The 13,612-nt window shown below is 34.4% G+C and overlaps 2 protein-coding genes across 13 annotated transcripts in view; one reads left to right on the forward strand and one right to left on the reverse strand.

The window, feature by feature from the left end:
- The window catches only part of LOC117174282 (WW domain-binding protein 2), a 315,912-nt gene extending 309,356 nt beyond the window's left edge, over positions 1–6,556 (forward strand). The window contains exon 6 of one of the 2 annotated variants that reach the window (XM_033363220.1): positions 6,127–6,548. In XM_033363220.1, the coding sequence (XP_033219111.1) occupies positions 6,127–6,216 (90 nt within the window). In that variant the 3' untranslated portion in view covers positions 6,217–6,548. Of the gene's footprint in view, positions 1–6,126 lie in introns of both variants that reach the window. The other variant, XM_033363224.1, reaches the window with a different exon arrangement.
- The window catches only part of LOC117174281 (thyroid adenoma-associated protein), a 398,068-nt gene that overhangs the window by 65,110 nt on the left and 319,346 nt on the right, over positions 1–13,612 (reverse strand). The window lies entirely within an intron of this gene.

Raw genomic sequence — 13,612 nt, forward strand, 5'->3', positions numbered from 1 at the left:
GCAGCAAATTATCGCAGCTGCTTTCATCGTAAAATGAAAGAAAATACTTTCTTTTATATAATAAAAATGATCTTATCGTGGAACTCTGCGGAACTTCTAACTATTTTTATGGATTTTTATAAAATGTCAACACGAAAAACTTGAGGTGCATGACTGTGTTTAAAAAAAGTTTTTACACAGCGAAACTTTACTAGGTGAAAAAAGAACATATAATATACTGTCTATACCTTCAGAAACACCCGTTACTGAACGCGATCTGAAAACAGTCACTAGAAAAGCTGTTATCACTTTCAAAACGACGTAGTACAAATCCAGGTTTTAAGTAGCGTGACAGATGATGCGTTCAAGAGAGTCACTTTGACTTGCTCTAATGCTGAATGCCTTATCAGTACATTACTGTTATTTTGCCAAAATCTGTAGAAAACACTTCTTTATAATTATGGATGGTAGCTTGAACGGAACGAAAAATTTTTTTTTTCGACTTCTGGCCAGCTTTTTCGGGAAAACAGACACTGTGCAATCGGAAGAAAATTCGGTTCATGTCTGCCTAAAACTGTTCAAATCATGCTTTTGTTTATAATACTTGTTAATAAATTTAACAATTTATATCAGATGAAAAAATACATCAAAGTGTATCACAGGCAGTGAAATTCGAAGACAATCGGAAGAAAATTTGGTTCATCTCTTCCTAAATCTTTTCAAATCATACATTTGTTTATAATAATTGTTAATAAATTTAAGAAATTATATCAAGTGAAAAAATACATCAAAGCCTATCACAGCCAGTGAGATTCGAAGACAATCGGAAGAAAATTCGATATGTTTCTGCCTAAAACTGATCAAATCATGCATTTGTTTATAATAATTGATAACAGATGACAAACATACACTAATGTACATCACAGGCAATGAAATTCGAAGACAATCAGAAGAAAATTCGGTTTGTTTCTGCTTAAAACTGTTCAAGTCATGCATTTCTTTATATTATTCGTTGATAAAGTTAACAAATAATATCGGATGCCACATTTTCATGCTTGTATCAGTACGAATATTAAACTATAGATAGCGGCAGCTGTATAATTTCCAGTCCTTGGCATTTTCTCGATGGAACATCGACCGCAGCGCCAATCATTCCGACTGCGTCGTGGTTAATCGTGGCGCGTGCAACGTGACCTAAACTCCAGAATTCAATACCGCACATACATTTTGAAGTAGGTGCTTTAGGGCGACTAATTTGAAATATAATATTTTTATTTTAATGCTGTAAAATGCAACTCGAACGAAAGAGAAATGTTTACTGATATCCTGCTCTAAAAAATTATATTTTTTTATGCCAGGAATATGATTTTATCAATATTACAACAATTTCAAAATGTGAATAGTTATTATATTATTTCATTATACTTTACAATAATACATAAATGAAATGTATAAGCACCATAACTTTAAATAGCCGTGTTGAAAGATCCTCATTTCAAATAATTTTGACAATTTCTTTGTAAAGTGTAAGCTGATATTTATAAAAATGTTGAAATCATTGCCCTTCAATATTTATAAAAGTTAATACATTGTATGTGAGTTGATTGCAATACAGTAATACAGTGTAGCTAATGTAATTGCCTCCTTTATTTCGTATTTTAGGGGAATTAAGTAGTTACTAAATAAGTCCTTAAATTTCTCTATTGCAATAAACTTGTTAAAGTAGAAAATTTCGCTGAGTTTTCTCTCAGAAAAACGGTTTACGCAAACTTTCTCCAGAAATATCAGAATACAGAATAAGAATACAAAATTGTGCATCGAAAAGAAGTATTCTGTTTAGAGAAAATCAAAATTTAAAATGGCGTTGCTAAAGTATGGTTATGTAGAAAATTTATTGTAATGATTATATCAAAAAGTTAAATTCCGAAAAACTCCTTTTACAGATGATTTTTGATTTAAGGTTTAAAATTTTAGGAATTTTTCAGAATAAACCTATTCTCCATGAAACTATTGGCTTCAAAGATTTATTTGCAACTTTCTTCAAAGAAAATATTATGTACTTTCCTTATTTGTAAGACTTTTGCATTATTTCACTGCTAATATGTTCATTAATAAAATTCCAAATTACTTAATTTTATTTTTAAATCAGTCGCCATAAGACATCTTTTGAGACACTACGTATCTACAGCACTGGATACCTCTCTTCCATTTTAGAAAACAAGCACCACTGACGCTGAGTAGAGAACTTGTGGCGAATGTGTCATACTCCCCTCAATGGACAGGCCTGGCCTAGCAGACAAATTCGTGACTCGACTCGCTCACTCGAGTTTTTTTTACAACCGGCCGCTGGAACCTGGACGTCTTCCCGCTGGCTCAGGTGTTTCCGATACTCTCTTCCAGATAAGATCCAGAGTTTCTCTTGCTTCGTAGGGTGTGTCGTTTTTCCTCTAGCTCCTCCGGACCACCCTGTAGTGTCGACTGTTTGTCATCCGATTCGCACGGCTACGTGCCCAAATAAGGTGACATTTTACTTGTATATTTTAAATTTTACATGGATTGTTCAGCTACAGTAGCTCAATCCGCTACCGCCAAACAATCCTTACTGTTCGCAGATAGCTTCTTAAAATGTCATTCTGTGTCTTGCGATTATTTATTTATTGCGCGTTTAGAGAATTTTTATTATTTTGTGCGTGGAACATATACCACGCCACAATATATATGTACGCACAAAGAATTTCAGACTTCATTCTGCATTCTTCAACATCCGTAGACTATGCTCTCTAGATATAACAATCTTCACTTGAATTAAGAATATACTTAATGTATTGCTAAAACTACATTACTAATCTTCCATATCTTTCAATTATTTGGAAATTCTGTTTTTGAAACAGTAAACTGTTCCATAGATATTTTAATTTATGCACAACAATTTGAGGTGCCTCAACTTTATTTACAAGTCTTGTTAGTACCTTTTTCCACTCTTTAGGAAAAAAAGAAATGTTTAATGAGTTATTAAAGAGATTAAATGTAGAAAAATTATAGGCAAAGCTTTCATGATGTAATTAACTGGCTGGTGATATACTATATGAAAAATTACCACAAATGGAAAGAAAGTAAGCATTTATTTCATCAACCGTACACACTAGTGGTAATACCACACACCTATGTTTGACCAAAATTAAAGATCGTAACTCCCTCCACAAATCCTTAAGACTCTACTACACCCATTAATCTAGTGATAATAAACTCAACTCTTGCCTCTTTCTGAGTAGTCTCGTGACAATATGAATATTAAATAAAAATGTAAAATCATACGTTAAGGTTCCTTGTCAAATCGAAACATTAAAATTGTAATTGATGTATTTTCTGGATGATGTTAAGAATTGCGTGAGTTTATTTCACTAAATACGCTTATAATAAAAATAATGAAATATTAATAATACATTTGTCTCCCTATTGCTTTTAATTAGTTTTTAAATGATCATTCATAAGTTTTTTGAAAATCAGCATCTAGGGAATGGAAAATTTGTGAGACAGAATCAGCAATGCCTGAAATATTTCAGCCAACTCGGGTGATACATTTTGTTCCAAGCAAAGTCTTCAGCTTTTCGACTTTTGAATAAAAACCACACAAAAAAAAATTATTTTGAATATGAATTTTAAACGGAATTTTTTCATTGCTTTAAATTATGCCTGCGCACAATTAAATAGTTTTAAAATATAAATTGCTCGAGAATAGGTATAATAAATAATAAAATATGCAGATTTATAAAATGAATAATTAGAAGCTTCTATGATTTTAAACTTTGTAGCGTATAATATACTCTTGTAGAGACCGGATAAAAATGGGCTTTGGCACAATTTTTTGAGTCGTAAAAGGAAAAACAAACTCGTTAACCAGCCTTCCTTAACAAACGCTTCTGGCTACACCCACCCAAAATGCTCTGAAAGAAATCGAATATTCCAATTTTAAAGCAAACGACGATAGATACGGTAAAATAGTTTTTAACGTAGAAAAATTTTAATGTACAAAATATATTTAAACCATTTTTTGATGCGACATATCATTTTGGTTTTATCCATTGATTGTGCCGTGCTCACTCAAAATTTGTACATTTGGGTTAAGCTATATTATGTCAGCTTGGTCTGCGGTATTTTGAGAAGTTATTATTACGACTGTTTATCAGCCAATATTTTTCATGTGGAATTTATTAGCTGGTGACAAAGTTTTAATTTAATATAAGTATATTAGAAAATTATATTGGCAACGGGACTAGAGGGAGAGAAGAAATACTCGCATTCCTAGAGTTTTTGCTTATTCAGTTATATCAATTCCGGCTTATTTTATTTTAACTTCTTGTCTCATAATTTGTATAAATGTCATGATGCACTGGTCTCTTTATCCAAGTAATAGAGCAGTATATTTCGAAGTTTTGGGAGATGTCTGTTTAATCTTCGCAACTCCACTATTAATAATCAATCATTGCCATCAACAGACGGCGCTCAGGTGTCGCTTTTGACCAATTTCGTAACTCAGGGAGAAAGAAAGGACATCGGGAGAGCAGAAACCAAAACATTAAGTTCGGTCATTTTAGAAGACGGATAAGTATAACGCTGGGGTCAATCTTTCAAAGGATTTATTAGACTTATACAAGTAAAAAAGAAATATTTTTTAATGAGTTATTTGACACTAATTTATGTTGAAACAACCAAATTAACCTTACCTAATTTGAAGTCCTATGTGCCGTAATGAATTTCCAAATTTTTAAACATAATAACATAAGTTTATCTCTATACCTTATAAATAAATTAATATGTATAATTTAAACCTGGCTCAGTTCTCGTCCGTCAATTAAAATAGATTTTGAACAGTTTCTTTCCATTTGATAAAGAGTTAAATTGTTCATGCATTTGCGATTTAAAGTGTAAGATATCTATGAGAGGCGTTCCAGGTAAGTAATTCTTTGTTTTACTTGGAAAGTCCTGTTACAAACGAAACGAACCGAGATACGTTATAAATGTATGTATGAGGAATTGTTGCTTTTCGGAAGACCTACACGCTTGAAGCAGGATTGCATTATTTATAGTATCTAAAAAATTCCGTCAACCAATATTCGATAGAACTTTTCACTTTGGATTCGTCTAATAAAAATGCTAACGGAGTTGAAAATTCCGATTTTGAACTAAACAAGACGAGATACGAATAAAACTCCAAGGGAGGAGTTGAAGTTTTTTGAAATCTGTCGCCACCGTTTTTTCAGGAGCCGAGGATGACTTGAGAAAAGATAGTACAATACTGAAGTACATATACTACCCTAAAAAAACATAGAACCAATTTTATATATCTTTTTGCAAAATATATCCCAAAATTGTATTAAATATGCTACCCTAACAAAAAAAGAACCAACGTGTAGCATTACCCCATCGGCGACATTACTCCACGTGACATATTATCTCACATGCTTTTGTGACATGTTTCCTCATGTGACATATTGTCCCATATGCCATATCACCAAAGTCATACTACCACATTTTTTGCCAAAATAAAAACATAAGACAAATTTAGGACCCTCCTTAGAATTCTAAAAAATATAGTACAATATTGAAAAAAAAATTCGAATACGCTAGGCATAAAGTAAAGTATAATAAATTTTACATTATTGTTTGGAATATATGCGGGAAATGAAAATAAGTATATTTGTGAGTACTATATATGTGAGTGATTTTTGTGCGTGCGTATTCATGTACTCGTTGCAGCACAGTAGGAATGGCCAAAAGATGTTAATATAATATCGCGAATCTTTCTTTGGACAATATGTTGTGATATTGCAATTTGCAACTCATAAAATACAATTACTGGTCAAATTTTATTTGAAAATAATTCATCAATCCATGAATAATATTGCCTGACACATCACTGAAGCTACACGATTCTCCATTATTTTTTTCAATCTAGTTCTTAATTCATTTCTTATCACTGATTTGTTCCTTTGTCGGAGTCAACATCATCATTGTGGGAAATAGCAGGCGGTTGACAATTATTGGGACGTCAGAGAGACTGAGCAAACTGCTATTTCTACTAAAAACTTGACGCAAACCATAAGTGGCCGCTGCCAACCTAATATTTGAAAATCTCCATTGTTCCAGAAAGCTCCCGGAAATGCCCCAATCAACGCAACACCTATTTCATCAGAATTTGAGACGAGTCGACTGAGAAAACCATTCCGCTTATACTAGCTATACGCGTGGCCCATATCGTCAATATGCAGATTTTATAATCACGATGCAAGATATGTCATTCAAATAAATTAGCCCGTTACTTTGTAAATATTCGAAGGATGTTTTCGGATTGTAAAAAAAAATAGTTAACATTTATTAAATTAAGGCAGGTAACAAGGAGAATTCCAATATTAAAATAAAAAATGTATTTATCGTTTTTTATCGCAAACTTTGCTTAATCTGCGGCTCATTTGCATTTACTGAAAATTCAGTCGTTTGCGCTACATACCATTATTTGTGGATAGTTGTTACCCCTCTATGACTATACTAGAATCTATGACTCTATTCACTGTAAATTAATTGGTTAAATCCATTCACCTGGTATTTCAAAGAATCTAATTGTAAGGTTTTTCATTTAAATAAATGGAAACTTAGTTAATTATTATATAATTTTCTGTATTTTTATTCACAAGTAGGAAACCCCTATCAATAGGAAACCACGCCTTCTGCCTATTTTTCACACTTAAGGTCTGAACTAGTTTGCATTAAAAGTGAGTTCTAATTCCGGTACATCGTCGACGCAATGATGTTGTTTATTTGTCGAGTTTAGAATGCTAGTAATGGAGTGACTTTTGAGATTTCGTTAATTTATCGTGAATCTCTTGTTTTTTACACAAAAGGGTCTGGCGCCTAATATCTGCATAGTTGATTGAGTTAAGGGGCTACGCCAGTTTCTCACTTTCGAAAAATCGATTTTTTGTTGTTGCATATTTCGATACTATATTGTTCTGAGAATAATTTTCTTAAGTTATATGGCCGTATCATAAATAATTTTGAAATTGAAGCATATAAACCGCATCGGAATATGCTGAGAGGCACGACATGAGACGTACGGAGCTGACTGAGAAACGGCATTAATAGATCATGAAGGAGGCACGGACAGCTCGTAGAAAAGCTGCAGCTGAGCTTTCAAGAGATAGTAGTTCATCCAATAGAGAATGTCAGATAGTGTAAGGGAAAAATTTAATTTTTTGATTTCAGGCATCCTGACGTGACCTACAACTGCAGCCGGTTTTCAACTTTTTTTGAGGACCTCCGCAGCGCCACATATAACTCGGCTTCAGATTAAAATTTATATTTCAAATTTGGTAGAATTTTGTTTCAAGAGGTACTAAATATAATCACAATATTTCAGTCCATTCGACCATGCAGTTTTTTTTAATCCCGAAAAACCCTTGATTTTAGACCCGAGAAACTGGCATAGCCCCTTAAATTGAGTCTACGGTGCCGAAGATACATTAAGACTCTTGGTCTTTATTCATAATGTGCCCCCTAAGGATTTACATGACTTCCAATTCATACAATACCTCCGTTTAAATATTTTATACAATCTGATCCATAGTATTTATCGTAATTTATAACTATTTACAGACAATTTTATATCTTTATCCTTATTTATAGTTTTTACTGTAGCGCAATGTGAGACGTGTAAGCGAGCTAGTGAATGAGGGATCGAAAGCGAAAGAGAGAGTTAGAACGCAGCCTCATCTTAAACTACTTATGCTATTACATAAGCATTACACAACATTCTGTACGCTTCTATTCTAAATTACTTCCGTTTCCTTTTTCTTTCACTTCTCTTATATCCCTATTTTTGCAGTTTTCCACGTGCATTCTTTTATTCTTTCTCATTAGCTCATCTAGCCCGCTCCAACTCCTTCATCCACTCATCCCCCAATCCATCCTCTCGGAGCATCTTTACCACATTCTCTTGTGAGCTTCCTTTACCTTATATTCCTCTCCTACATCCTTCCCATACATGCTTCCATGTTTCCAGTTTTCATTCACATATTCTTCTCTTCTTGTTCTCTTCTTTTTCCCAATACATCCCCTCCATTACCTCGTTTCCCAATCTAAATCTGGCTATTTTGGTCCCCTTTCTCTGTCCCCATGCTTTTTCTAAATACTTTGGTAGTCCTTCCTTTAATTATCATCTTACACCATTTATTACGTTTTTATTCCTCAATCATCCCCCATCTTTCAATTGATTGTCTTTCTCTCTCCCTTTTTCCAATTATTCACAGTTTACTCCAGTCCCGTCCTCTATATCTCTATCATTAAAGAACTCCCTACTTTCATTTTCTACTCTCGTTAATTCCATCGCCCTCCCTCTCCTCTCTTCTACCTCCATCAAACACTTTCTCGCTAACTCCCCTCCCTTACCCTCCCACAGCTTTGTCACAAATTGTAATGCCCTCTTTCCCGCTCTAGTACTTAATTTATCCCTTTGCGCTTCTTCTCTCATCATATATTCCGGCGCCCATAACCTATACCGGCCATAAAAGCGCATCAAATAATCAAATCCTCCTTCTCCAATTTGTTTTAATCTTCTTTTTCCTATTCCCCATATCTGTTCCATTACCCCTTCTTTCTTTATCCTTTCTCTAAAATGAGCTCTATGATCTCCATTTGTTTGCAAGATATATCCCGAATATTTCAACTCTTTTACTTCTTCCAACTTTATTTCCTTCCATCTCCCCGTCCATTCTTGTTTTCTCCCCTTTCCTTTTTTAAACCTCATGATCTTTGTCTTTTCTACCCCATAACCTTTTCTTCTCATTTCTCTTATTCTTTTTCGCCATAAATTTTTCTATCTTCACTCAGTCTAATGAGTCAAACGCCGCTTTTAGTGTCCACGAACATTGCTATTATTGCCCCTTTTTCCCTAAAAATCCTCTTATTTACTAGATGGTTCTGAACATACATATTGCTCATGATACCCATACCTTTTCTAAACCGTGTCTGATTTGGAGGTTCTATCTTTTTGTCATCAACTTCTTTCTTTAACCTCTCCGATAAAACAGTCACATATACATTATACAATTTAGACATTAGTGTCTTCCCTTTAAAATCTTTAACTTCTTTCGCTTTGCCTGACTTCACTTTAGGCACCACTACTTCTTTCTTCCATAATTCTGGCCACCCGTCTTCTCTTTATATTGTATTGCACATTATCCATGCCCATTCCTTTAATTCTGTCTGCCCATATTTCCATACTTCATTTGGAATCTTATCTATACCAGGTGCCTTTCCATCTTTCATCATACCTAATACCTTGAATATTTCCTTTCTTGTAATGTCTTCCTGCTCATCTGTTTCCCTAACATATTTTCCTCCTTTCCTAAGTTTTGTCTCTATACCTCCAAGTAATACAATAAAATATTTTTTTCCATTTTACTATCTCAATATCCTGGTTTACTCTTTTTCTTTTTTTTTTCTCTATTTAGCACATTCCAAACCTGTTCTTCTGCCCTAGCCTTTGCCGCCTCTTATTCAAACCTTTTTTTTCCTCCTCTTTTTTTATCACAAAACTCAGTATACACCTTCTTTTTTCTCCTATATTTTTCATCACTACTTGTGCCTTTTCTCCATTTTCTTAATTCCCTTTTCATTTCCTTCATGTTCTGTTTACACTTCTCATTCCATCCACTTCTATCTCCTCCTTCACTAACTTCTTTTTTACTTGTGCACTCTAATATTTCTTTTATCCCTCTAATCATTAGTTTTATCTTCTCGTTTACATTTCCTTCTCCCATTTTAATACTGCTAACCTTTTCCTTGAACTACTCTTTACCTTCCATTGACCATTCCCCACTCCCCGCTCCTTTTACTTTTACATTATTTTTAGCTATATTTTTATTACTCTTTTTTGCTCTACTGTCACTATTATGGGAAAGTGATCCAAATTTCCTACCTCTATTTTCTCGATATTTTCTCGTACCTCGTCGTCTACTACCACATAATTAATTACCGTTCCCCTTTTTCCTCTTGAACGTGTATATTCTCCTTCCTTATCCCCCTCTATATTTCCATTTAAGATTAATCATCCCATCTCATCTAGGCTCTTTAACAATTCATTTCTCATCCCATTCAATATCTTATCTTTGGATTTTCCCCTCGATCTCCACCTCATTCCCTTTCTCCTCTATCTCATGTTCACGCATTAAAATCTCCTCCTATTAAAAGCCTAATCTCTTGATTATTTTCTTCCATAAGTTCTCTCAAATATTCAAATTTCTCATAAGTTCTCTATCCATTCTTTCCAAGCCTTCTATATTCCAGTAGCATATCCTCCAATCTTCCCTACTTTCGTTCCTCGTCTCTTTTTTTTTTCTACTATTTCTTGTTACTATATCCCCCGTTTCTTTATCTCCTAGTTTCCCAACACCCCATTTTTTATCAACTCTTACCAGTCCTCGTTGCAATACTACCATACACCTTCTATCTATATTTTACCATACTTAACCCATGTTCTCTTTCCCTTTTTTCTTACCTGTTCCGCTATTTCTCTTCATTTATACTGAATCTTCCTTTCTACCCACGTCAAAACATCCTCTATTCTCTCTGGTTTTCCATACAACATCTCTTCTTTTTCATCACTTCCTTCTCATGTTGCCATTTCTTTAGTTTCAACAGAAACATTCTCACCCCTCTTTGCTCTTCCGTTCTTACACTTCGCACTTCCTCTACCTCTACCGTAGCATCAATCCTTTTTATTACTTCTTCCACTCCTTGCTTCAGCTCTTTTTCTTATAATCTTAGGCCCTTTATCACTTTTTTTTTCATTCCTCTCTCTATTTGTTTATTATTCTTTGTTCTATTTTTCTCAGACTTTCCTTCCCATTCCCACGCTCCCCATCTCTAAACTCCCTGTTTTTTATTTTCTATTTTTTATTCTAACTTCCAGTTCCTCTACCTCTTTATTAGGCTTTTCCTGCTTTTCTAATCTTTGCTCGAGCGTTTACATCTTTTTTTTTAGTTTTTTCCTGACTTCTTCCCTTTCCTAATTTCTCTCTTAAGCTCGATCATTTATTGCCTCATTTCTTTATTTCCTCTACCCGTTGCTTCTGTTTTTCTTCATATATCCTAATTAATTCTAACATCATTTTTTGCACGTCACTTAACTGTAAATTGTTTTCTTATATTTGCCTCCTACATTTGCCCTCTTCTTTCTGCCCCGCTCCAATTTGTTTCTTTCCCGGTTGCTACTTTGTCCTCACTACTTCCTCTCTCCGCCCTATCCCTTTTCCTATCAACGAACTTCCCGATCGATCCAAACCTCTCGGCCCCTAATCTCTTGCTCTCTACTGTTTTTCTGTATTTTCCCCTTTTTTTCCTCACGCTTTAGTTTACCGCACACTTCCTCATCTGAGTCCGCATTATCCATCAAACTGATGTAACTTGCGTAACCTCTTTCGCAACTCTACTACCCCACCCTGTGATCTGATCATTTTCCGTGCTTCTCTCTACCTAGCCTGTCTCGGCGCTTCTACTTATCTGCACCGGTTTCCCTACCCTATTTCACACGCCAAATCTCTCAGGCACAATATAGTAGAGCGTTTTTTTTTATTTAACCGTGGGAGCATTGATATTATTATGATGGCCTCTTTGTTTTTACAGTGGATGGTTATCCGATATTTCATTTATTTTTAGGCCCGAAATGTTAGTCACGACCACTTAAAAACTGATCGCGAGCGTGTAGGCGGACGTCAATGCCGGCGTTTTCAAACTAGAACTTGCACAGGACTTAAATTCAATATGTAGCAACGTGTTTACGATGGCACTTGCATATAATAATTATACTTATTACAACAGTTGCATGTTTATGATCTAGTGTCTGGTAATGTTAAAAACAGTGATGTCGCAAAGACAATTTCTTGCATTGATGAATACATAATTCTCTAAACTGTTCACATTTAAATGAATGATGACTCTCTTTGCAAATTAGGCACTTTTTTAAGAGTTGAATCGACTACAAATTGCGCAGCCATGGTGCCAAAAAATCATCTGATTTTTGGAAAGTAGAATAACCAATTGCAAATCTCAACTGCGTCTCCCAATTTATCAAAGAGGACATATCTAATTTACGCACTGTCCAAAAAACCATAACGTAATCCTAATTCTTAGATGGATGTTTCAAATTCTTTAAACACAATAATGCTGATCAGCAAGCAATCTCGTCTATTTCAAATGTCTCTAATAATTTTTCAACAAAATTAGGGGATTTACGCGACGCAAAAAATTTTATATGATTTTAACGAAAAACGCGTTCCCCATTTAGAAGCGATTCAATTCCTAAAAACTAATATTTCGGAAAAGGGTAAAAATAAAAAGCGCTTTCAGTTAAATGTCACGTGTAAAATGTCTGACAGCAGCTAATGAACGATAACATTTTTCTAGCGCATATAATTATGGTAAGTGCGACATTCGTACTTTTTTCAAGTATAAAAGTGAAGAAAAAACATTTGACGGGTAGTAGCGGAAGTGATGGAAAATGAGGGAGCAAAAAAAAATCCCTAATGATTCAATCATATTAATGAGATTAATATATAATTATTTTCTGCTTTCTTGTAGACCGACTTTTCTTATTTTATTGCGTTCCTTTACCCGCAGATTTTTGCATATCATTGCATTTCTTTCCTTTCGAAGTTTCCTGATGTTTTCTTTTCGTTTCTTTTTGGATTGCTTTTCTTCTTTTATCTTTATGTCCAGGGTCATCAGAGGATCGTCGTTGTTGTTTTTATCCTTTAATGATGTTTCAATAAAATTTTCTTTTCTACCTTGTCTAAGGCAGTCGGACTCCATCAATAATTCATTCCGTATATTGTTCAGTTTTATAGAGTGCCTTAGATCTATCTTTTCGATGGATTTTATTTTTGGTTTGACTGGCGTTTTAGAGTCAATCGACAAAGTAATCCATGGTTTTTTTGAGGGATATAATATTTTATTAGGTTGATTGTCTTCTGGAAATTCGTCCTGTTTTTTATCATTCTCTGGCGTTAAATTCATTTCGATTCTTGCTATCTTTCGGCTCATTTCTTCCTTTTTCTTCATGCTTTTAGTGGCCCGAATTCTTTTTGGGCTTTGCCTATGTTTCGATTTGCCACTACGTTGGGTTTTGTAAATTACAGATTTATTTTCCCTCTTCTTTTTGTGAGAATTACCAATACCATTTTTGAGAGTTTGGTTACATTTGTTTCTGAATTCAGTTGAGTGACTGGACGTATTTTTAATCCTATGGATGCGGTTTGTTGATATACCCACATTTTCCTGATTCAGAACTCCTATTTCTTAGTTTTCGGGTACTTGAATGCCTCCATCTTCGAAAATTTTGGAGCCTGAAAGATCGTATCTTGTTTGTGCCATCTGTTGACAAAATAAATACCCCCTATTCTAATTTCTATTTTATGGACTACGAGGTTCTCTTTATCCCTTCCACCTAAACGAAACATCTTATTCCACTTGGTATCTCCTTTTCTACAGTCTGTCAAGTTAAAGCGTGGGTGGCTTTACTCGCAGTCGGTAAGGTGTATCGACATGATTTTGGTGTCAAAATATTAAGAAGAGCTCCCTC

This window comes from Belonocnema kinseyi, chromosome 6 (assembly GCF_010883055.1).
Source record: "Belonocnema kinseyi isolate 2016_QV_RU_SX_M_011 chromosome 6, B_treatae_v1, whole genome shotgun sequence".
In the NCBI taxonomy this organism is placed as follows: Eukaryota; Metazoa; Arthropoda; class Insecta; order Hymenoptera; family Cynipidae; genus Belonocnema; species Belonocnema kinseyi.